Source organism: Pezoporus flaviventris, unplaced genomic scaffold (assembly GCF_033815535.1).
Source record: "Pezoporus flaviventris isolate CSIRO_AGI_PZ_B2104156 unplaced genomic scaffold, CSIRO_AGI_Pfla_v1 ptg000350l, whole genome shotgun sequence".
NCBI classification, from domain to species: domain Eukaryota; kingdom Metazoa; phylum Chordata; class Aves; order Psittaciformes; family Psittacidae; genus Pezoporus; species Pezoporus flaviventris.
In genome coordinates, this window is record NW_026892897.1 from 307875 (window position 1) to 331139 (window position 23265).

Genomic DNA, 23265 nt, shown 5'->3' on the forward strand with positions numbered 1-23265 from the left:
GCACAACGGGTAGGGGTGAAGCACATTCATCTCCATCAGTCAAAATAGCACACTTCTTCTGCACACATCCCCTCCCCGGGCACAGCAGAGCCCCAGCCCTGCTGGCACTGGTCTGGGTGGGAGGAGAGAGTCCAGAAAGGGAAGCTGTGCCTAAAAATACTGCCTGGCCTTCTGAAATAGTCCCTGGTGGTGATCTCGATTGTCCCAAGGCTGCGGCTGCTTCAGTTCCCCAGTAACTTCAGGCTGAGTGTGGGCCACCAGCACGGAGGAAGACCTTGGAGCTGGGTTTTGCTCTTTGTATGGGGTTCTAAGAGGAGGAGTGCCCCATCCCTGGCACTGTTCAAGGCCAGGTTGGATGGGGTTTCAAGCAGCCTGCTCTAGTGGAAGGCGTCCCTGCTTGTGGAAGCGGATGAGCTTTAAGGTCCCTTGCAACCTAAACCAGGGCAGCCTGTTTGTGGCTCAGGATCAGTGAAGTTTGGAGAGTTTGGAAGTGAAAGGGAAGGAAAGGTTGATCCAGGTGAAAACTGGCACGAAAGAAATGGAACGAGAAAGCCCCAAAGGTGAGGTGCACCATGAACCCCCAAAATAACCACTTGGTAACTGAGGCTTACAAGTGCATGCCAGCCCATGTGCACACGTGTGTGCTTGACGTGTAACTTCCCATATTCTCTCCTGGTATAGTAAGAACAAGTCCAATAGCTCAGTAAAGCCACAGCCCTCCCGTGTTTCAGTGTTCAGCTCACTGCATATGCATGGATGGAGCTCTGGAGACGGAGGGGAGCAGTGGCTCCTCCAGGTCTCCTCACTCTTGGGATGAAGTTTTGCATCTGGAGTGGTTTCTTTGGACAAGAGAAGTGTCATTCAGTGGGCAGAGAAGCCCCTGTGCTTTGGATTGCCTGGAAAAGCAGCTCTTCTCCTGCAGAGGGTCTGAGGGCAAAGAGCCACTGTCACAGGCTGGGCACCCTGTGCCTTTGAATGGGATTTGAAGCCCCTGAGCACCACTTCCTTGGGGCTGAATTTGGCTCATTCTTTTCCTTTGGGGTGTCAGATCCCCTGTGGGGATGCTCCTGTCCAGGGGGATGCTCCCACTGTCCTGCCCTTACCTCATCCCCTTCTCACCCCACTGTGCCCAGCTGCATCCCGGCCCTGATACCCCCAAGAGGGTCCATGGATGAGCTCCTGGTGCGGGGTGATGGGAGAACCCCGGGAGCAGGGTGAGCTGCTGGGAAACATGAAGGAGAAAGGTGTGTCCTAAGCCTGCAATTCCATACTACTGAGGAGTTTCACTCGGGGCTATGTGGAAGTGTCTGCAATCGGGTGTGCAAAGCTCTCGTGGGGTTAGGGCCTCCTGCCAGCGGGTTTGCTGCCCTTTTCTCAGCACTGCTGTGGCTTGGATGCTCACCCAGCATGGGGGGGACTCAGGGTCACGTTTGGCTTCTAGCGACAAGGATCTGAGCCATGGTCCCACTGCCTTGGGTCTTTCTAAGCACCCAGAGGAGCAAGCAGCTCGTAGTCCCTCCTTTCGAAGCAGCTCTGCTCTATATAATATCGTATGTATTGGGTATGAGACGATGCGATGCCCTCCTCCTGGAGATGAGGGTGCTCCTGGGTGCTGCCATGGGTGAGCAGCCTGAGTTTGGGTCTTATTCTAATGAACTGGAGCCTCCAGAGCTTTGGTCAGCATCTGAAGGCATCCACCTGTCCCAGGGTGGCTGGTGTTCTAAAGGGAAACATCACCCGGTCCCAATGGGATGCAGAGATGGGGGAATACTGGAACCTGGCTGGAGTACCAGAAACCCGGGATGCTGCCTGCTGGCTGGCTGAAAGGCAACCTAAATATTCATGTGGGGTTTGGAGCACCTGAATAGGAATGTTTGGAAGAACTTCAAGGAAAGAGCTGCTCTGCTGCTTGAATTTAAAGCAGACTGTGATCCACATAATGTTCTGGATTAATACTATTTAATTTTCAAAGCAAATACACTTCTGTCTAATATAAATAGCAGGGGAAAAGGCTGGCGAGCTCTGTGGCTCCTTCCTGCTTGCACATCTTGTATCTTCCTGGAGCCACCCTTGTCCTTACCGGCCGAATGCATCAAATCCAAATGAGGGGGCCACTAGAAAGGGCTTGTCCTGGCTGACTGAGTCCCAAGGAAAGGGGCAGGAAACGGCACCAAAGAGAGCCCCGCGTTGCCAGCTCCGAGTCCTCCGTGCTGCTGCAGGGCTCCAACTGCAGCCTTCGGGCTGGAAGTAAATCCATGGTGGAAGAGCGGGTTCCAGAACTTAACGAAGTGAATGAATGTGGGCTCGGGGTCCAGCCTCAAGGGGTTTTAAACGGGCACGTCCTGGGTTTGCCTCTTGAAACGTGCCTGTGGATTGTGCTGGTTTCTCTCTAGCAAAGAGCTGGCAGGGCTGGGGAGCAGCAGCGCTTCCTACTGAAGAGCTCTTGCTGCAAGAGGAGTTCTCTTCAGTTGCTGCGTGTAACCAGCCTGAGCCCTACCTTTACTGTACCCGGGGTTTACCAGCTGCAGGGAAGCTTCTCTGGGGCTCACTGGTCTCAGCGGGATGGGTTTGATAGGGCCAAACACAGGGGAGGAGCCGCTGAACCTGCAGAGGATGCATTCAAGCGCTTTACGATGGGACTTTGTATGACGTGTAGATAGAACTGAAACAGCCTTCATCCGAAGCAAATGTGAAACCCAAGGATGGCACCAAAGACACAGCTCAGAGCAAGCCTCCAAAGGCAGCAGCCCCAGCACTTAAAGGCTTTAAGGCATTTTGCTGGGGGGTTTACATCCCACTGAGCCATCACCAGGGTTCTGCCCCTCTGCTCCCTGTGGTACAGAGGATGCTTTCCTGCTTGCTGCACTGCCTGCCCCATGCATGTGTGCGCACGGATGGCCCCTGGAACACAGTGACCGGGCACCATGGAGCATCCCGGTGCCGCAAAGAGCAGCAGCGCCAGGATCTGACCCCAGGCCTGATCCATGGGGATCCCAGTGCACAGGCGATGCTTTTCCAGCCCGTGTGTGCAGAGGGATGGACCGAGGGGCTCTGCAAGCCCATGGTGGGGGCCCTGGCTTGGCTCAAATGGGTGAATCCTGGTTCTGCCCAGAAGTGCAGGGTCCCGGGTGCAGGATCCCAGGTGCAGGATCCCGGGTTCAGGATCCCGAGTGCAGGATCCCAGGGGCAGGATCCCAGGTGCAGGATCCCAGGGGCAGGATCCCGGGGGCAGGATCCCAGGTGCAGGATCCCAAGTGCAGGATCCCGAGTGCAGGATCCCGGGGGCAGGATCCCAGGGGCAGGATCCCGGGGGCAGGATCCCAGGTGCAGGATCCCAAGTGCAGGATCCCAAGTGCAGGATCCCAGGGGCAGGATCCCAAGTGCAGGATCCCAAGTGCAGGATCCCAGGGGCAGGATCCCGGGGGCAGGATCCCAGGGGCAGGATCCCGAGTGCAGGATCCCAGGGGCAGGATCCCAGGTGCAGGATCCCGGGTTCAGGATCCCAAGTGCAGGATCCCAGGTGCAGGATCCCGAGTGCAGGATCCCGGGTTCAGGATCCCAAGTGCAGGATCCCAGGTGCAGGATCCCGGGTTCAGGATCCCGAGTGCAGGATCCCGGGTGCAGGATCCCAAGTGCAGGATCCCAGGTGCAGGATCCCGAGTGCAGGATCCCGGGTTCAGGATCCCAAGTGCAGGATCCCTGGTGCAGGATCCCAGGTGCAGGATCCCTGGTGCAGGATCCCAGGGGCAGGATCCCGGGGGCAGGATCCCGGGGGCAGGATCCCAGGTGCAGGATCCCGAGTGCAGGATCCCGGGTTCAGGATCCCAAGTGCAGGATCCCAGGGGCAGGATCCCGGGGGCAGGATCCCAGGGGCAGGATCCCGAGTGCAGGATCCCAGGGGCAGGATCCCAGGTGCAGGATCCCGGGTTCAGGATCCCAAGTGCAGGATCCCAGGGGCAGGATCCCAGGTGCAGGATCCCAGGGGCAGGATCCCGAGTGCAGGATCCCAGGGGCAGGATCCTGGGGCAGGATCCCGAGTGCAGGATCCCGAGTGCAGGATCCCAGGTGCAGGATCCCGGGGGCAGGATCCCGGCTGCCCCCGTTCCGGTCCCGCTGCCCCCCCTCCCGCTGCCCCCCATTCCCCGCTCCACGGCCCCGCTCCTCTCCCTTCACCCCCGGTTCTGCCCAGCCCGGGGGGGGGCGGCGGCGCCATTGGCCGCTGCGCGGGGCGGTGCCGGCCGCAGACCGCGCCGGGGGCCGGGCCGGGCCGGGCCGGGCCGCTCCTCCCCTCCCCGCCCGGTTCCGGTGCGGCGGCGGCGGCGGCGCAGGTGGAGCCGAGCCGCCAGCGGAGCCTCCGCGCCCGCCGCCCTGCGCGGCCCGGCCGGGGGCCGCTCCCGCCCCGCTCCGCCGCCGCCTGAGCTCCGCGGACGCAGCGGCCTCGCCTTTGTCCCCGCCGCCGGCCGCGGCCCGGCCCTGGCCCGAGGTAGGCACCGGGGACGCTTCCAGCGCGCCGGGCTCCGACACCCTCAGGGCCGAAACCCCGGCCCGGGGCGGGAGAGGCCTCCCCCGGGCCAGGCCTGGCCCCGTTCCCCGCACACGCCCCGGGGGCAGCCCCGGCCAGGGCCCTGGGGCTGGGCAGGCTCCCGGGAAGGGGTGGCCCGGAGCCGGGCCCCGCATTCAGCGGGGTCCGTGAGCCCCCGCTGCGGCCTGGCCTGGGTCGGGGGGTCCCGTTCCCAGGGGGGTTTGTTGGAGCCCCGCGGCCGATGGAGCCCTGAGGCCACCGGGTCTGCAGTGAGCCCCGTATCGATGCCGAGGTGCTGGTTTGGTGCACCCCATATCAATGCTGATGTGCTGGTGGTGGTGCACCCTGTATCGATGTTGAGGTGCTGGTGGTGGTGTACCCCATATCGATGCTGAGGTGCTGGTTTGGTGCACCCCGTATCAATGTTGAGGTGCAGGTGGTGGTGGCGCACCCCATATCGATGTTGAGGTGCAGGTGGTGGTGCACCCCGTATCAATGTTGAGGTGCAGGTGGTGGTTGTGCACCCCGTATCGATGTTAAGGTGCTGGTGGTGGTGCACCCTATATCAGTGTTCAGGTGTTGGTTTGGTGCACCCATATCGATGCTGAGATGCTGGTGGTGGTGCACCCTATATCGATGTTGAGGTGCAGGTGGTGGTGCACCCCGTATCGATGTTGAGGTGCTGGTGGTGGTGGTGCACCCCATATCAGTGTTCAGGTGTTGGTTTGGTGCACCCATATCGATGCTGAGATGCTGGTGGTGGTGCACCCTATATCGATGTTGAGGTGCTGGTGCACCCCATATTGATGCTGAGGTGCTGGTGGTGGTGGTGCACCCCATATCAATGCTGAGGAGGTGGTGGTGCACCCCATATCGATGTTGAGGTGCTGGTGGTAGTGCACCCCATATCGATGTTGAGGTGTTGGCTTGGTGCACCCCATATCGATGCTGAGGTGCTGGTGGTGGTGCACCCATATCGATGCTGAGGTACTGGTGGTGGTGCACCCCATATCGATGCTGAGGAGGTGATGCACCCCATATTGATGCTGAGGTGCTGGTGGTGGTGCACCCCATATCTGAGATGGTGGTGGTGCACCCCATATCAATGCTGAGGTGCTGGTGCTGCTGCACCCAATATTGATGTTGAGGTGCAGGTGGTGGTGCACCCCATATCAATGTTGAGGTGTTGGTTTGGTGCACCCATATTGATGCTGAGGTGCTGGTGGTGGTGCACCCATATCGATGCTGAGGTGCTGGTGGTGGTGCACCCATATCGATGCTGAGGTACTGGTGGTGGTGCACCCCATATCGATGCTGAGGAGGTGATGCACCCCATATTGATGCTGAGGTGCTGGTGGTGGTGCACCCCATATCTGAGATGGTGGTGGTGCACCCCATATCAATGCTGAGGTGCTGGTGCTGCTGCACCCAATATTGATGTTGAGGTGCAGGTGGTGGTGCACCCCATATCAATGTTGAGGTGTTGGTTTGGTGCACCCATATTGATGCTGAGGTGCTGGTGGTGGTGCACCCATATCGATGCTGAGGTGCTTGTGGTGGTGCACCCCATATCGATGCTGAGGTGCTGGCTGTGGTGCACCCCATATAAATGCTGAGGAGGTGGTGGTGCACCCCATATCGATGCTGAGGTGCAGGTGGTGGTGCACCCCATATCAATGCTGAGGTGCTTGTGGTGGTGCACCCATATCGATGCTGAGGTGCTTGTGGTGGTGCACCCCATATAAATGCTGAGGAGGTGGTGGTGCACCCCATATTGTTGCTGAGGTGCTTGTGGTGGTGCACCCATATCGATGCTGAGGTGCTGGTGGTGGTGCACCCCATGTCGATGCTGAGGTGCTTGTGGTGGTGCACCCCATATCAATGCTGAGGAGGTGGTGGTACACCCCATATCGATGCTGAGATGCTTGTGGTGGTGCACCCATATCGATGCTGAGGTGCTGGTGGTGGTGCACCCCATATCATTGCTGAGGTGCTGGTGGTGGTGCACCCCATATTGTTGCTGAGGTGCTGGTGGTGGTGCACCCATATCGATGCTGAGGTGCTGGTGGTGGTGCACCCCATATCAATGCTGAGGAGGTGGTGGTGGTGCACCCCATATCGATGTTGAGGTGTTGGCTTGGTGCACCCCATATCGATGCTGAGGTGCTGGCAGTGCTGTCACCCCAGTACTGAGGTATATAGAATGCCACAGTGTGTGTCCTGGCCACAGCAGAGAGCCTGGGCTGGTGCTGGGGTAGCACTGGGTGACGGTGACTTCCAGAGCAGCGGATCCACCCCTGCAGGAGATGGGTGAGAGCCTGGCCAAGCTGAGGGAGAGATTGAGGCTCATGAGGCTGGGTGATGCCTGCAGACTTGCAGCCGCCTGGGATGGGTTTAGGTAAAGTCGACCTGAGCCTCTTGTTTGCTGGGGTGCTTTTGTCACCTTTCCCTTCTGAAGGCACTTGCAGGCAGGGAAGCTTTAGGGGCAGAGGAGCGACAGCAGGAACAGCTCGGCTGGGCTGCATCCTCCTGGGCTGTATTTAAAATCCCTCTTTCTCTCCGGATCCCTTGTTGGGAAAGGATGCGAGGAGCTGTCAATACCCCCAGTAGCCTGGCTCTATCTGGAGCCAAAGCAGCCCACAGATCTGAGTCGTCCAGGATTTGCCCTGTGCTGGCAATCCCAGAAAGCAGATCTTCCCACACCTTGTTCCATGGGAAAGGTATTATCCAGGGCTTGGCCATGTCAGGAGGCTCTGCTGAGTAATGGGACGTTGGGAGGCTCCTGCAGAGGCGGTGATGAGATGCGCTGGACCCGGCTCAGTGGCGGGTGTGCGGGAGAGACGAGGTGTCACTGGTCATGGGAGAGGAAGGGAAGGGAGCGCTGAGGATTTGGGCTGGTTTTACCCAATTGGATGCTCTGTAAGTGGCTCCTGCGCTGGGTTTGTTCCAGCAGCACAAGCCAGGAGGATGGGGAGGGGGGGGGCCCATGCTCTGAGGGTCCGGATGCGATGCCCCTGACCAGATGCTTGCAGGGGATTTCAGCCTGGAAATCGGAGCCGGTCTCAGGACATTGCTGGTGCTTCCTGGTTTGCAGTGAGGAGCAGAGGATTTTAGCACTTCCTACTCGGCTGCCTGATGTGAGCAGGAAGCGGGAGCATGAAAATGGCAGCAGAAGCTCGACAGGCATAAGAGTGTGGGATGGCAATGAGGTTAGACCTGTCCTGAATGGTCCTGAGCCTTCTGGATGTGCCATTTGGGAATGGCCGAGTCACAGTGTCAGGGCTGTCTGCAAGTGTCTGTCTTGTCCTGGGACAGCGTAGCAGGAGGATGGAGGTGAGTGTGGATGGGTGCATGTGAGTGTGGCTTTTCCTGCACTTTAAGTGGCTTTGTTGGATCCTGCTGAAGCTCAGACTGGAACGTCCCCAGGGCAGGGAGAGGCTCCTGCTCTGGCTTGGTGCTGGGTGCTGTCCCGTGGGGTTCTCATCTGATAGAGGTGTTTCGATGCGACCGGTGATGTATATAGATAGAAACATGATAAACTTCTTGTCCTCATGAGATTGTGGGTCTGGAATTGCCCTGTGCCTCTGGCAGAGATGAGGAATCCAGGCTGGAACATGAGTGTCACCACTGTGGCCCTGGGTTCTGTGTTCACCCTTCACTGGGCTGTGAAGATCCAGGTTACACCTGGTGCTGGGAGCAGAGGTTGGTTGCTAAGGACTTTTGATACCTAGGGATGTGAGTGGCCACCCCAATGGCTTTGGGATACATGGCTTAAACCAAACATTTCTCCCACTATGGGGCACTGGGATAGGAACAGCTTTTGGGAAGCTGAAAACCAGTGCTGCAAAGCCCCAAACCACTTAGAAACTGTTGGAGAAAAATGGGGCTGGAAAACGGTGTATTTGGAGTCGGTGGCTCAGATTTTCAGGCTTTTTTCCTGTTCAAACACCGGGCCATAATGGTTTTACGTGCTTTTCCAGGGCGCCTGGGAGATCCTGCCATCGTGTTCTGAACAGCTGGGACCTTGGGGAGGGGAGAGAGCAAACAAGTGTGTTGGCACTGCTCCGAACGAGGCAGCTCCATCAGCCCCGCTGCCTGCCTCTCATAGAGCTGGGGTGCGAATCGCCTCTTCAGCGTCGGTTCAAACATCAAGACCTCAGTTTTTCTGCTCTGATTTATTCCCTTTTGATCTCCATCCAGCCCCGCAGCTCCTCTCTTGTACAGAGGGACGGGACGTGAGTCAGTCTGAGCTGCTGAGTCCTTCCCGATGTCTGCGTCTCATTCCCTTGCTATGCTCCCTGAAGGCAGGAATGCATCCGTCCCCAGCTCAGGCTTTGCCAGCTTCCTACGAGCAGCTTCTTTGCTGACTTTTTGTGACGCTGGTAAAATGGGGGAGATGGCAGAGAAGGCAGAGAAGCGTGTCCTGGCCAGGCTGAGCTTGAACAGACTGCTTGCAGCTGGGGGGGCTCGTGTCAGACTTGAGCAGCGCTCTGTGACCGAGGCTTTGAGAGCCCCGCATGGTCTCTCATCTGCTGCTCTGGCTGCCCTAAAAATACTGCCAACCCCCCTCCTGCTTGCACCTCACTGCATGGCTGTGCTGTTTTCCTGCCGTCGCTGGTGCTTCAACGCATGGGGTTTGTTTCTGGTCTCTTTGGGTGTTGTCCAGGCTGAATTGCCTTACCCAAAGAGCAGGGCTGGGCCTGGAGTATGCTGGGAACAGCTCTGTCGCTCCCAGGAGGTCTGAGTTGGGCCATTTGCTGCGTGATGTGATGGTGTGTGAAGCATTCAAGGGGGTGTACAGAGCTCCAGAGGCATACAGGGGGTGGTGGGGTTGCAGTGGGAGTTGCTAGTGTTGTGAATACGAACTTCTTAGCAGGAAAACTGGAGTCTGGTGAAGTTTAGGAGTTGCAGCTCCGTCCTGCAGAATGCAGACGAAGGATTTGTTTTCTTTCCCTGCCTTGGAGAGCTCTGTCTTCTCTTGAAACTGTCTTCCAGATATAGCAGCAGTTGCTAACCCTGAATGAATGCGTGCTGAATTTAGGCTGCTGTGCGTCGTGCAGGCTTCAGTCGTCTGGCTTTGAGCTTAGCCAGAGCAAGCGAAGCTGCTCTGCTTGGGTGGCGTTGTCCCAGTTGTCCGACTATAAATAGCAAACGGAGCCCAAGTGCTTCTTGAACTGGCTTTGGAAATTTCCCAACCTCACCTTGGAGGAGGGGTTTGTGCCAAGGCACATCAGCCCTTGGCACAGTGGGGCTGAGGGCGGTGAATGCGCAGCGTGATGCACAAGGACCCATAAGCGCGTCGATGAGGTGGCAGGGTTGCTGTGGGTGCCGTGTGTCCGTGTCCCTGTGATCCCTGTTGGGCAATACCTGAGGATGCTGAGGAAAGAGCGTTGAGTCAGTGCAATGCTGTCACACAAGAGAGGTCTTCAGCAAGGAGGGAATGTCCGAAGTGGAGACACGGAGATGGAAGGGCTGGAGTGAGGTAAAATCACGGAATGGGTTGGGTTGAAGGGACCTTAAAGCTCATCCAGTGCCAAGCCCTGCCACGGGCAGGGCCAAGCTCATCCAGTGCCAAGCCCTGCCACGGGCAGGGCCACCTTCCACTAGAGCAGCTTGCTCCAAGCCCCTGTGCCCAACCTGGCCTTGAACACTGCCAGGGCTCTGTTACCCTTTGATGCTTTAACACATCACACCCTTCATCCTTGAAGTTCAGTCCATATTCAAGGCTAAGAGTGGTGGATGATGCTCTTGTTCTGTTGGTGTTATTGTCAATGCAAGAATTCTGCAGGTGTCTCTGAGGCTGGAGTGTTCCCCAGTGTCTGGCTGGCTTGCTCTTTGCACCTCAGCACAGCAACAAACTACATGGCTCCCCCATGGGTGGATACTTTGGGCTTCATCCCATGAGGTGCTTGTATCCAGGAGCAGTGCCAGCAGGGGAATTAGCTCTTCCACAGGGTTGCATTGCACAGTTGAATCCAAATACTGCTCACATCAGTGCAAAACAACCACTTGCTGCTGGTCTGGAACACAGTCCCACTCACCCCATGGCCTCCCTGTGCCACAGTGAATGACCACGTGTGCTCAGGAGGACAGAAGCTCCATGCTGGAAAGGTGGGTGCTCAAGGTAGGGAGTAGGAGGAGCATAGAGTGAACCAAGCTGGAAAAGACCTTTAAGCTCATCCAGTCCAACCATTCCCAGCACTGCCAAGGCCACCACTGACCCATGGCACTGAGGGCCTTGTCTCCATGGTGTGTGAGCACTTGCAGGGACAGTGGCTGCAGCCCTGCCCTGGGCAGCCTATTCCAATGGCTGAGCACCCTCTGGGGCAGGAATTGTTCCTCAGCTCCATCTAAACCTGCCCTGGTGCAGCTTGAGGCCGTTTCCTCTTGTTCCTTGGGAGCAGAGATCGACCCCACCTCACTACCACCTCCTTTCAGGATGGAGGTAAATACCTGGGGAAAGAGCTGGAAGCTGAGGGTATCTCATATTCATCTCCAGAAGAGACTCATTTCTCTCAATGGAGAGGTTTTCCAGGTGCAGAGTGTCCCCAACAGTGGTGCCTGCCTGGAGCATCCTCCAGTGTCCATGAGTGGGACAGGAGCAGGAGTTGCTGCTGGCCCTGTGTGGCTCCGAGCTTCTGGCACTGATAGCTGATGGCTTTTATTGGTCTGTTTGTGCATTGTGGCGTGTAACGTAGGATCCAAAAAGCACTACTGGTCTGAAGTAATCCCTCAAACCAAGACCCAGACCTTTGCTTATTTTAGAAATGACTCATTTGATGTTATGGAGATGAAATAAGCAGGTAGGGCTTCCTGGGGCATTTGGGTTACTTGACAGGATTGCTCTCATCTGTACTGATTCACTGGGTCATGTTAGGTGATCCTGGACTTCTCGTCCATCTGCTTTCCCACTTTCGTCTCCTTCTTTGCCTCTTTTATTCCCTTTCTCCACCTTTTATTAGAGTAGACCCAGTTCTCCTGCAGCTCCTGCTCTGCAAGGAGAGTGAGATAACATAGGAAGGTGTCCTGATCCATTTGGTGTTCCAGTTGCAGCCAGAAGGATATCAGCCTCTCACTTGGGTCATGGAGCAACATGTCCAGGGAACCTCTGGAGCATACTGCCGTCCTGGAAGTGCCTTGGAGTTCAGCTTCCACAGAGGGTGGAAGAAGGGCATGGAGGCAGCCTCCAGGGAGAAGTGGATTCCCTGATGCTGCAGGAAGGAGTCAGGACATCCCCCTGGGAGCACTTCTCCTGGGGATGTTCTTGAGCCTTCACGGAAGGAGAATCTCTTACGCAACGAAGGGGAAACCAGGGCTGATGCTGAGGCTGCTTTTTCAAGCGCTGCTCTTGTGTAAGAGCGAAGCCTTGGGCAGCACAGAAAATGTGGAGAACATCCTCCAGTCACTCAGGCCAGCTCAACGTGAGGGTTGCTCCGTGAATCTTTGCCTTTATGAGTACCTTCAGCTTCAAGGGTATGTAAATTCTCCAAGTTTGCTCAGGGCTCGATGCACTTCAGTTGAGGAGGAGATTTCCATATGTAGCCTGGGGGTGCGACTACTGAGTGAAAAGAGTCTCTTCTCTTCCTGCCATAGACTCTTTTCTTCATGTCGCTGCCTTCAGCAACACTTCAGAGGCTGGGGAAAGCGGCTGCTTTCCAGTGTTCCCTTCCAGTGGCTGCAGGGTGGGAATATTCACAGCAGAGAGGCTGTATCTGAGATGGGAAACACATCCCCACATGTCCTTTTTGCCATCCGTGTGGGCTCACCTTTGCTCCTCTGGCTTCTGGCCCTGGCCCAGGGTTGTGGCAGGGACCAGCACATGGCTCCTTGCTGTTGCAGGGATGTGGAGGATGGAGGGCTGACCGTGGAACACTGGTATGCAGGAGCTTCCCTTGGGGCTCATGTCCTGGCTTCTGAGCTCCTGGCTCCTTCTTTCCTCCTTCCAGCACTGCACCAACACCTCACTGCAGCAGGAGAGGGGTCCCCAAGTGAGGATGTGGTGGTGTTGGTGGGCAGACTTGCACTATGGTCCATTTACCTTGAGCACTGCTTCCACAGAGACCAAGCCTGAGAGCAGACACACTTCCCCATGTCTCAGGGCTGCATCAAAGCCTGATGAAGCTACCAGCCCTGTGCTCAGCCCCCTTTGTGGCCTTGCTGCTCCCCTCTGCACTGGGGCTGAGATGCGCTGGATCCTCCTCATCCTCGGTGGCACTTCCATCCCCACAGCACAAGTGCAGAACAGAGCAGAGGTGGCAGTGGCTCAGGAAAGGGGTTCCCCACGCAGGGGGACAGCCCAGGGTGGCTGGGTTTGGTCTGGGTCCCTGTGGCATGGGACAGGCAGGACCAGCAGTGCTGCCTCACGCCGCTGTAAGCATTGAAGTGCAGCGTTAAGCAGATCTGTGGCTTGTGATCTTCATTCAGCGTGGTCAGCCTCTTTGAAACTCTGGGTTAGTTAATACAGAGGCCTTAATAAGCAGTTGCTGTCCGGGTGATGACTGGAACTGGAGGTGCCCTGGTCCCTTGACGCTCTGTGGAAGGTTTGGAGGGTGGTTTTGTAACAGACAAAGCTGGGGGGTTTGGGGAATTCAGTTGTTTAGTGCTGTAGACTCTCAATCCCTGCTTAGGACATACCCCTGTCCAGCAACCAGTGGAAAAGACAGTTCTTGGGTTTGAGAATAGACTGTATTCAAATGATGGGATGGACATGCTATGACCTAGCAGAGAACTGCTGCAGGGACTGCTTTCAGGTGGTGGGTTTGACTTCCGGAAGCCATGGCTTGTATGTTTGTTTTCCCAGTATCCAAGGGTTGAAATCAACCACGCTCCAAGTGTTGCCACTTAGATTTCCCTATATTAATGTTGGTTGCTAACCAAGACCAGATCTTTCCTAAACACGTCTGGTGCCTGGGCACGATCAGCCTTTCTTCTAAGGCTGAAGAGCTACGAGGGTCTGCTTGAGGTTAGAAAGCACCGCCAAGGGTTGGGGTTTGTGGCTGCGTTGGTTGCTTTGGCTGTGGCGGCTCCCTTTGAGGCAGGATCTCTGGCATGGAGCTCCATGGAGGTGCCTGGGCAGGTTGAACCTGTGGCAACATGTTCTGCTCCACGTGGGCTGCGTGCTGGAGCTGTGGGCAGCACAGGAGGTGGTTTGCTGGGGTTTTGCTGGATCCCATGCGGGGAGAAGCGATGGTCACACCGGGCTGCTGCACCTTGGGCTCCGGTTGTAGAGTTCTTGGTGGGCTCAGATGGGCCTGGAGATGGCTGGTGCTGGACCCAGGACAACCCGCCTGCTCCAAACATGGATGCTGTGGCTTGGGATTTGAGGAATGAGCTGGCAAAGCGGCATGGGGATGGCCTGGAGGATTCCTCACAGCCTCAAAAGCACGCACCTTCTGTTGCCCCAGTCTTTCGTGGTGAGGTGAGAGTTGTTGTGCAGAGTTTCCTCTTTATATCCTCTTATGTCACGCTCCCTCGCCGGCTGAGTGCACCCAAAATAGCTGCCAATCCCAGGAGGTTTCACTTCAAGGTCTCTATTCTTAGCTTGCTGGTTAGCTGAGCAAGCCGCCTGCCTCAGTAGTCATGAGTTCAAGGAGCGTAGGGTAAAGACTCAACCCTAAGTCATGCAGGAGTTCTCTCTTGTGTTTCGTGGCAGCCTTGAAGGGGCAGTTTGGGCAGAGCCCGACTCAGCAGCCTCAGCCTCGCGTGCTCAAAAGGAGAGCCGCATGGATGTGAGGGTGAAATGAGAGCTGCTGGAGCTGGGATTTAACTCCGGAGGAGGCGGACGGCTCCGGAGCCGGGATGACTCAGTACGTGAGAGTCTCTTCAGTGGCCTGTTGCGTCTGCCCCATCTAGGAGCAGCCTTGTCAGAGAGCAGCCTTCTCAGATGCCTCTTACCGCTGCGCTGATGATCGGATGCGTGCGTGCGCGGCAGGGCTGAAGCAGAAGTGAATGTGGGATGCGGAGCGGTGGCTTCCCAGGAGCGGAGCTGGCTGGTGTTGCACCGAGGCTGAAGATACCTGCTGCGCTGGTGATGTTCAGCCCATCCTGTAAGTGCCTGTCCCATCCCGTGGGGACTTTTTCCTGCCTTGCATGGCTGTGATTCCTTGGTTCGCTCGTGGTGTGTATGGGAGCATCCTTGTGTACACAGCGGTTCGCGCAGGGGTCTGAGCTGCAGCTCTAATCTGTGTCTGGTGGATGCGGCTACCTCTGGGGCAGGTTTGAGGTTTAGATCGCCCCTATGCAGAGTCCCTGCTCTGGAGCTTTCTGAAGCCTTGTGGCCACAGGAGGGGAGCAAACAGCATCAGTCCCAGTTGCACCAGCACACACAGGACAGGCTCATTGGTCCCCTCTCTGCCTTTTCTGGCTGTTTCACTGGCAACTCAGCATTTACCCACCAGCTCTTGCTCGGATCTGCTGAAGGTGCTGCCTAGATGGATGCAGAGGCACCTCTCAGAGTCTTTCATCAGGACTTAGCTATTTTCAGAGTGTGTTTTGGGAGAGATCTTGTTTTCCGGGCTCCATTTACATTCCTTTGTCCTTCTCAAACTATTGTTGAAGCTTTGCTTGGGTTTAGATGGGTTTCAACCCTGGAGTGGATCAGAGCACAGCATTCCGGCGTTAGGGTACGGGTAGGAGCGGCATCCTGCACCTCAGGGACTTATGGCACAGGAGGAGCAAGCCCATCCTGAGGACAAAAGGTGCTGGCCGTGGCTTTTGCTGTGTGCTGCGGGGTCGCTTGGGACGTGGGGTTGCTGGGGAGGGAGCGTTGTGTACGGAGCTCGCATCCTGCCTACGCTGCGGGTACCGGTCACGTGCGGACGAGGCCTTTGTCCTGAGCCTGGCTGCTTTTTGAGAGTTTATTTTTAGGTGCTCTCTGGCTTCCTCTTCCTCCCTCGCTGCGCTCCCTCCCTCTTGCGAGCTCCCTCTTCTAGGATTGCTTCTTGAACAATCAGTTCCTCCTTAAACCCAGTTTTGCAGGGCCTTTGTCTGCGCTTGGGAGCCGGCCCAGCTTTCGCCTTAGCAGCTGCTGGCTCCTTTGGGGTAAGCAAGAACAAATCAAGGCTTACACTGCATGAAGCAGTTGAGCCTGAGCTGTCTTTCAAACTGGAGACAGCTGTGCAGCCTCTGCACGGAGCCTGCCTGGAGGGCACAGAGGCTCCTTGGATAGAAACTTCTCCTGCCAATGGCCTGGGCTTAATGGGTTTGTGCTGCTGATCCCTGCACTGCCCCAGTGAACTCCTCTGGGTGCCTCTGGTTACAAAGCACAGCTCTGGAATAACTCCCTTTCCTTGAAGGCTTGGTCTCCACCAACTTTGCTTACAGGCTCCTGTGGGAATTCAGCTTTTGGAATCATGGAATCAACCAGGTTGGAAAAGCCCTTTAAGCTCATCCAGTCCAGCCATTCCCAGCACTGCCAGGGCCACCCCTGCCCCATGGCACTGAGGCCTTGTCTCCATGGTGTGTGAACACTTGCAGGGACAGTGACTCCAGCCCTACCCTGGGCAGCCTGTTCCAATGCCTGAGCACCCTTTGGGGAAGGAATTGTTCCTCAGCTCCATCTAAACCTGCCCTGGTGCAGCTTGAGGCTGTTTTCTCTTGTCCCATCCCTTGTTCTTTGGGAGAAGAGACTTTAGGATGCTGTGAGTGGTTTGATCACCATCTGAAAGCACAGATTCTGGCTGCAGAGCATCGTGGTGGGACCCACATCGTGGTGGGACCCATGCAGTGGACAAGCTTTGGAGGCAGCGAGCTGTTGGCATCCCCTTGGGCTCTTTGCTAAAGCAGAGGGACACGGCAGAGTGGCAGCGCTGCAGGAACCCTGGCCTGGCTCTGCTGGTTTAAGGGCAGGATTTGTAGATAAGCAGCATGCGTTGGTTTAAGAACAGCAATGTGGGAGAAGGGAGGGGAGCAGCAGATAAGCCTTGGGCTCGTGCAGGAGAAGTTTCCATCTGACACTAGGGCAGGGAGTTGCACCAGGGACGGTGTTTTGCTGAGATGAACGGGGCAGTTTTCTCTCCCCTCATCTCGTTGTCCTCATCTTCTGGTGCTTTAGATTAGACTTGGGTTATCCTCTTTCGACACCCGGCCTAACCGTAATGAAGAGCTCCCCAACAGATCTGCTGGTGTTCAGTGTGCTGCAGCCTTGTCCTTCTCCCAGCTCCTATCCCCTGGTTCTCAGAGCTCATCCGAGCCAGCAGCAGGCTTGGACATGGGATGCAATGGTGGCAAACTCCTCAGAGCTTCTTGCAGTTTCCCTTTATTTCAGTTCTCCAGAGGATATGTGCTGCAGGTCCTGCCCATGGTCCCAGGTTTGGGCTCTGTGGTTGGGATGCACTGCGCTCCTGCAGACTGGAGGTGCTGGTGGAGCTTCCTAACCTGCCTTCCAGGTTTGATTCATCCCACACTCAGGGCTGTGTATTGAGACCAAGAAAGGGATTTGGTGGCTTTGGTGCTGTAAGGCATTGAGGACACACTTGCAAGACCAAAAGTCCATCCTTTCTGGTGGGCCAGGCATTGAGAGGTGATGATGATCCCTTCTTTGCATGGTAGCATGGGCAAACCTTGCTGTTGACTCAATAACAGGAATCAGGGGATTAAAGCAGACCTTGGCTCCTGAATGCAAGCGGTCTTGGCACTTGGACTCCTCTATAGAAGATCCAGAGGCTGCTCAGAGCTGGGCTTGTGGAGTGCATGGTGGGTCATGAGTTGTCAGCAAGGTCTTCTCCTGCCTTGTTGGTGACCCCCCTAGGGCTCCCTGGAGCTGGGTTTGCTCTTATGGCCAAGGCACTTGCTCTACAAGCTAAGGCAGTTTGGGGCCAAATCCAGGGAGCTTTTGCATGGAGGGTTCCTGAGGGATGCCTTCAGCTTCCTGCCACCCTATACCGATTACTGCTTGACTTCTGCTCTCTCTGCCCATGGGAGGCAGACTCTGAGTGCCCCAGTGAGCAAACAGGGCTTGGACAAGCGTTCCAAAGCTGGGGCTGGAACCTGCTTTTCTAGTATGACAGAGCAGCTCTCAGCCACTCTCCCTCTTTAAAGCAAGTGTACTCACAGAGGGTTTGGCTTCTCTGTCTGGAACTGATTTTTTAGCCATTAGCCATAGACGGGGCAAAAGTCCCTGCAGGCTTTATCCAAGCAGCTCATTGTGGAGCTGTCGGAGGTGCTTTGCATTGCAACGCTTTGTCTCATGTGGTGGGTCCATCCCTGGCCATAATGGGCCTGCACGGATGCTGAGTGTCGTCCCCCCCTGCCTTCCTCATCAGCTGGATGCTCCATAAAGGGAGCAGGAATAATTCCCCTGGATTAAATCACGGCTCTTCTCTCTCTCCTTCCATCTCCAAGGCTCTGCCATGGTAAACAGCCGCTTGCTGGAGTAGGTAAGTGGAGGCAGCGCAGTCCTGCCAAGCCCTCGTGTCCACAAATGACTAAATCCTGCCTGAAAAGTCAGAGTATGAAAACATTAGTTTTGGGGTTTGGCTGAGCCTCGGGGAGCGCTGGGATCGAGCCCAGCAGGAGAGCAGACCCATCCCTCTGAATGCGGCTGGAGGATGGCTCTGCTGCTGCAGACGTGCTTGGGGGGGGGGGGGGGGGGGGAAGACAGGGGTCTGGGATGCTGAGGGGTGCTGGACCAGTGCTCCCAATGCTTGGACCATCCCTATAGCCGGGGCTCAGAGCTCCTGCAGATGCTGTTGTGCCCCTTGGCAAAGCGTGCTGGCTGCAGGGTGGTGCTGTGGCTGCGAGCCCTCCTGGGTCATCAATAACTGCTGTCTGGAGAGCTGGTGGAGGAGCTGTCTGCCAGCCCTGTGCAGATGCAGCAGCACCTTGCCTGGGTTGTCTGGCTTTTAAGCTGGCTTTTCTTCCATGTGCGCTTCTACGGTGGGGCCCTGCACGCAGCCACGTTTCTGGGTGCTGCCCTCATTCGTTTGCTGCTCTGACATCCCATGGTGGGACAGTGGGGGGGGCTCGTTGCCTGCTTGGGGCTGAGGCAGGAGCCTTGTGGAGCTGTGTTGGGTCCATCATCCTGGCACAGCCTGGCTGGTTGGCTCTGCCATCGGCTCATAGGGAATAGGTGGATATGAGGTGTCCCTGCCTGGGGCAGGGGGTTGGAATTGGATGAGCTTTAAGGTCCTTTCTGATCCAAACCATTCTATGAGATAGGAGATGCTGATGCTCTGGGAAAGGAGAGCTCTGAGCAGCTCCGTGCTAAAGCCTCTTTGTGCATTTTGGTGTCTGGTTAACATATACTGGAGCAGGAGCCTAAAAGGGTGGAGAGCAGCCTGGTAGTAGCCCAGTCCAGCTGGGTGCCCTGGTGTGCTCCTGGGAGCATCAAGTCTTGCTGCCTGAAACATCCAGCATGTTTCACCTCAGTGGCCCAGGCTGCAGCAAGAGCAGGTCAAGCAGAGCAGTGGCAGGCTTGTGATGCTCTGCTGGCTGCTCATCTGCTCCCAGTGGCTTTCGGTGACCATTCCCTGCCTCCACAAAGGAAGCCCCACTCCAAAGAGCAACCTCTATCGCTGCCTGCAGGATCTGACCCTTCTCAAAGGCTCTGCAGTGTCTGCATAGAGATAAGGGTAGGGTTTAAGGCCAAAAATTAGGAGAATTTCCTGCTGCTAGAGATGGAGCCTGGATAATCCCGATTTAGGGCTTTGACTCCCATCTGCCGCCTCCCTGGGCTCCCATGGGATGCTGACCTGCTTCCCAGCTTGTTGGGCTCTCCCAACTCACGCCCATTGCAGGGTCAGTGCCTCGCTATGGGATCTGTAGGTGGCTTGAGCCCACGGATCCCTGCACTGAGGGCAGCCCAGCTCCCAGGTGCCGCCTCCTCCCGCGGCAGGGCAGAGCCCGGCAGCGGGCCGCCCGCTCCGCGTGGCCAGGCTCCGTGGGGAGACGCTGGTATGTGAGATGTAAACTCCATCGCAGCGTTTCGATTACAGCCCTGTGAAAAACATCAGCTCCCCTAAATGGAGCCCAGATGGTGGCGGAAGAAGCTGTGCAACGCATCGGAGCCCAGGGCCAGGAATTGCAGGAACCGGGTGAGCAAAGGGACCGGGGCTGAGGGGGAGGGAGAGGAAGGGAGCTAGGGTTACAGCTCATGGAGCCTGCCTCTGCACCAAGGGTCAATTCCTAAACCAGGCTGCTTAATCCAACTCGCCCCCCCCAGAACAGCTTTGGCCGCCGAATGTCTCCCACGTTGCATCACTCAACGCAGCGTTTCCAAAGCTGAGGTTTCCCACAGCTGAACTTGTGGATGGCGAGAGGCCAAGAGCTCTTGGGCAAATCCGAGGGGACCAGGTAGATCTGAGGCAATGAATACAGAGCTCAGGAGCTCTTCCAGAAGAGGAGCTTCCCAGCTTCCCCATGCCAGCAGGTTCAGTGCCCAGGGAGAGGGTCGAGTGTGCACAGGGAGCCTGGAGATGGAGCCATGTCTTAGGTGAGACAAGCTCTGACACACACCCCAGCAGCCGGGTGATGGCATGGTCAAGGGCAGGCTGTGGGGAGGCTGACCATGACTCAGTATCCTGGTCTTGGGATAAAAGCATCCCTGGGCACTGAGAGAGCTGTCTGGGAAGCTTGGAGTGATCCTTCACCCCGCTGTGCTGCAGGGGCCTCCAGCAGACCTTGTTCTGGGTGACTGGGAAAGGCATGGGGTGATAGAGGGGTACTGGGGGGACCACGGAGCATATCAGGAGGAGTTTGGTGTCATCTGCAGCTTGAACCGGCTGCAGCTTTCAGAGATGCTCAGAGCATCTTTCTGCTCAGCCCCCAAAGTGCTGTTAGACCCCAGGGTTTGTGTGCCTGAAGGATGCTGGCATCTTTAGGCTGGGGATTTACTTTTCCAGTAGCTCTCAGGTAACCTTCACGTGCAGCACAGAGCTTTTAAAAGCTCCTTTAAGCTGCAGGAGGGGTTTTGTTAAGCTCCTTGTGTCTTGGGGAAGTTGTGAAATGGTCCCATATGAAACCATCACACTGGGAATGCTTCTCAGGGGGTTTCAATGTGTGTTTTGGGACCCTCCCTGTGAAAGGAGGTTGGTTGGGTTCCACTTGGGCCCTCAGGAGCAGCCTGAACTGGGTTTAAGACCATTTGGGATGTCCATGAGGGCTTACTGCTGGTGTCTCTGCAGCCAGCTCAGCCATTTGCACTGAAATGCCGACGCTGGCAGCTGCATCCCAGCTGGAGCTGCTGGATTGGGATCTTTCCCCGAAGCCAGACTCCAGAGTTTTAGTTTTCAGGACTGGCTGGGAAATCTTTAGGGCATCGTCCCATAATCCCAGCTGAGATAAGGGGGAGTTGTGGTGACGTTCAGCCCTGCGTGTGCTGCTGCGGCCGCCTCCCAGCACATCCTGCAGTATCTCTGAGTTGAAGTTTAATGGCAAAACAACAACCAAGAGCATGTAAACCCATGTTTTGGTGCAAGTTGTGCTGTCTCAGGAACGGGGAAGCCAACAGGCTGCTGTGGTTTAAGCAGGACACAGGCCAACAGCTATTACAGCATGAGACTTGTGAAATGCAACGGTGCAAGTGTGCAACTGCAGTTTATGGACAACGTGAAGGACGGTCACGGGTGCCACTGCCCCTCTGCTCATCTCTGATATGGTTTGGAGATGCTCAAGAGTTGGAGGTAAAGGCAGTGCAGAAAGAGACCCTCATGCCATGATAATTGGAGGGGCTCTTGGTGACATTGCAGTCACCCCATAGTTACTCTGATGAAAGACTCATCATGGGTTATAACCAAGCAGGGGTGGTGGTTCCATGTCTCACCGAGAGGGCTTGCTCCAATGCAGCTCAGTTCTGGGCTGAACAGCAGCTTGAGGAATGCTGTACTGAGGTTTGACTTGTGGATCACCAGCATCCACATCCAGGACAGCAGGAGCTGAGCTGTCAGCAGGGAGATGATGCTGGTCCTGCTCAAGCAGGGCCATGGTGGCTGTGCTCGAGTCCTCAAAAGTAACAGAACAGGGTTGAAGGCTCCACTGGGTCTGTGCTTCCTGAGTGATGCCAAGAAGGATCAAGCAGGAGTAAGGAGATGCCGTCACCCCTGTAATTCATGATTCCTGAGTGATCTTAATGCTGGGGCTAGCACTGTGCTTCAGCAGGGGCAGTGACTCGATGGGAGCAACCCATAACTACCAAAAAGTAGGATGTGCTTTGCAGGGAGAGATGATGATGATGAAGCTCGGGCTGCTTATCTCAGCAGAGGAGACTCAGAGCATTGGCTCCTTTGGCTGATGGACCAAAACAGTGATGTGTTGGAAGCTTGTGGTTTCTGTGTTGGCCCTGTCCATCTGATGTGAACAATCTTGTAATGCCACATCTGATCTCTTCTGGTGTCAAATCACAGCAGAAGGGAGTCCCTGGAGACACGTCTGGAGTCTGCTCCTTCCCTGGCAAAGATCTCCAAGTCTCGCCTGTGGTTCCTCTGTGTTTTACTGGCTGCCTTTTGTGTTTGTGTTTTGAGGTGTGGGTTTGTAACAGCGGCGATGACGAGCCCTTGAAAGATCTGTCGAGACCAAGGAACTGGGAGCACTTTTAGCTCTCTTTCCCTCGGTGGGACCTTGCTGTCAGGGCTGGAGGGCTTGTTGGGTCTGGCTTGCTCACGAGTAACTGTGCTGCTTGGGTGGAGGTTCACTTGCTCTTCTGCAGAAGGCCAGACTGCTTGATAGCCTGGGACAGCGATGGGAACAAGTGATAGCGCTCGGCTGCTTCCCTGCTGGAGAGGTTGGGATGCTGGCACGGAGAGGCCCCATCGCGCCGCGCGGACGTGTCTGGGACGCCGTGCCAAGCGAGTGAAGGTGTGTCTGGGGAGAAGCCTGGGAGGGGAGCAGGGTGTAGGATGGGGTGCTGGCACATCTGGAGGTGGGACACACAAGCTTGCAGCAGGATTTGTGGGCTCGGCCTGCTTTGAGCTTGGGTGTGTGTGCTGCATCTGCACAAAGCGGCATGGCCTCCCTCCTGCCGCCTTATCGTCGGGCTTGGTGGGGCCTCCCAGCAGTGCTGCTTGCTGCAGGAGAGCCTTGCGAAACCCCATGGCTTTCCCCTCTGCCCGTGTGGCTTCTGGGTTCACCTCCTCACAGCCACTCTTGTGCATTCATGACCCTGGAATGAGGTGAGGCTTTGCCATAGCTGGCCCACTGACCAACATCCCAGTTGAGAACAGAGGTTCCCCATTACATGCTGGTCGCTTTTCTGATGTACTTGGCATTAGCACAGGGCTCTTCTGGTCGGAGAGATAGGGATACCCCAAACAGCAGGCTCTGGGATGAGCATCTCTGGCATCTCATTACAAAACCTGGTGGGTTTATGTTGTCAGCATATCTGAATTAATGGCAGAAGGACCATGAATTACGTGACTTTGAGGCGAGGGTTTGGTCCCAGTGAAGAGTTCCCAGCAGTTCTGTGTTTTAGGAAGTCATTTGACACATTGTCCTCAAGAATCTCAACTGAAGAATGTGCTGAAATTGCCTTGCCTGGATGGTGACTGATGTGAGAAGCAGGAGATGGGGGTGAGAGCAGCGAGCGGCACCACACAATGTGTATGGCCGTGGGCAGGGGATGGTGATGTCTTAGTGAGGAGAGGAGCTTGCAGCCCCTCCATGCCTAGAAAGTCTTATTTCACTGAATAAGGAACTTTATGGCAGGGAATAGAAGTCACAACCCAAAAGTCTGGCTGTTTGCTGTGGCTTTCATGCAGAAAAGGCAGGTTGGATGGGGCTTGGAGCAGCCTGCTATGGTGGAAGGTGTCCGT

The 23265-nt window shown here is 56.3% G+C and overlaps 1 protein-coding gene across 5 annotated transcripts in view; it reads left to right on the forward strand.

Annotated features, from left to right (window-relative positions):
- Positions 1-23265, forward strand: part of HDAC7 (histone deacetylase 7) — a 77622-nt gene that overhangs the window by 21985 nt on the left and 32372 nt on the right. For 4 of the 5 annotated variants that reach the window (XM_061443348.1, XM_061443349.1, XM_061443352.1 and 1 more), the window contains exon 1: positions 14089-14568. The exons of the other annotated variant lie outside the window; for it this stretch is intronic. In XM_061443348.1, the coding sequence (XP_061299332.1) occupies positions 14478-14568 (91 nt within the window). In that variant the 5' untranslated portion in view covers positions 14089-14477. Of the gene's footprint in view, positions 1-14088; positions 14569-23265 lie in introns of those variants that run through there. 5 annotated transcript variants of the gene reach the window in all.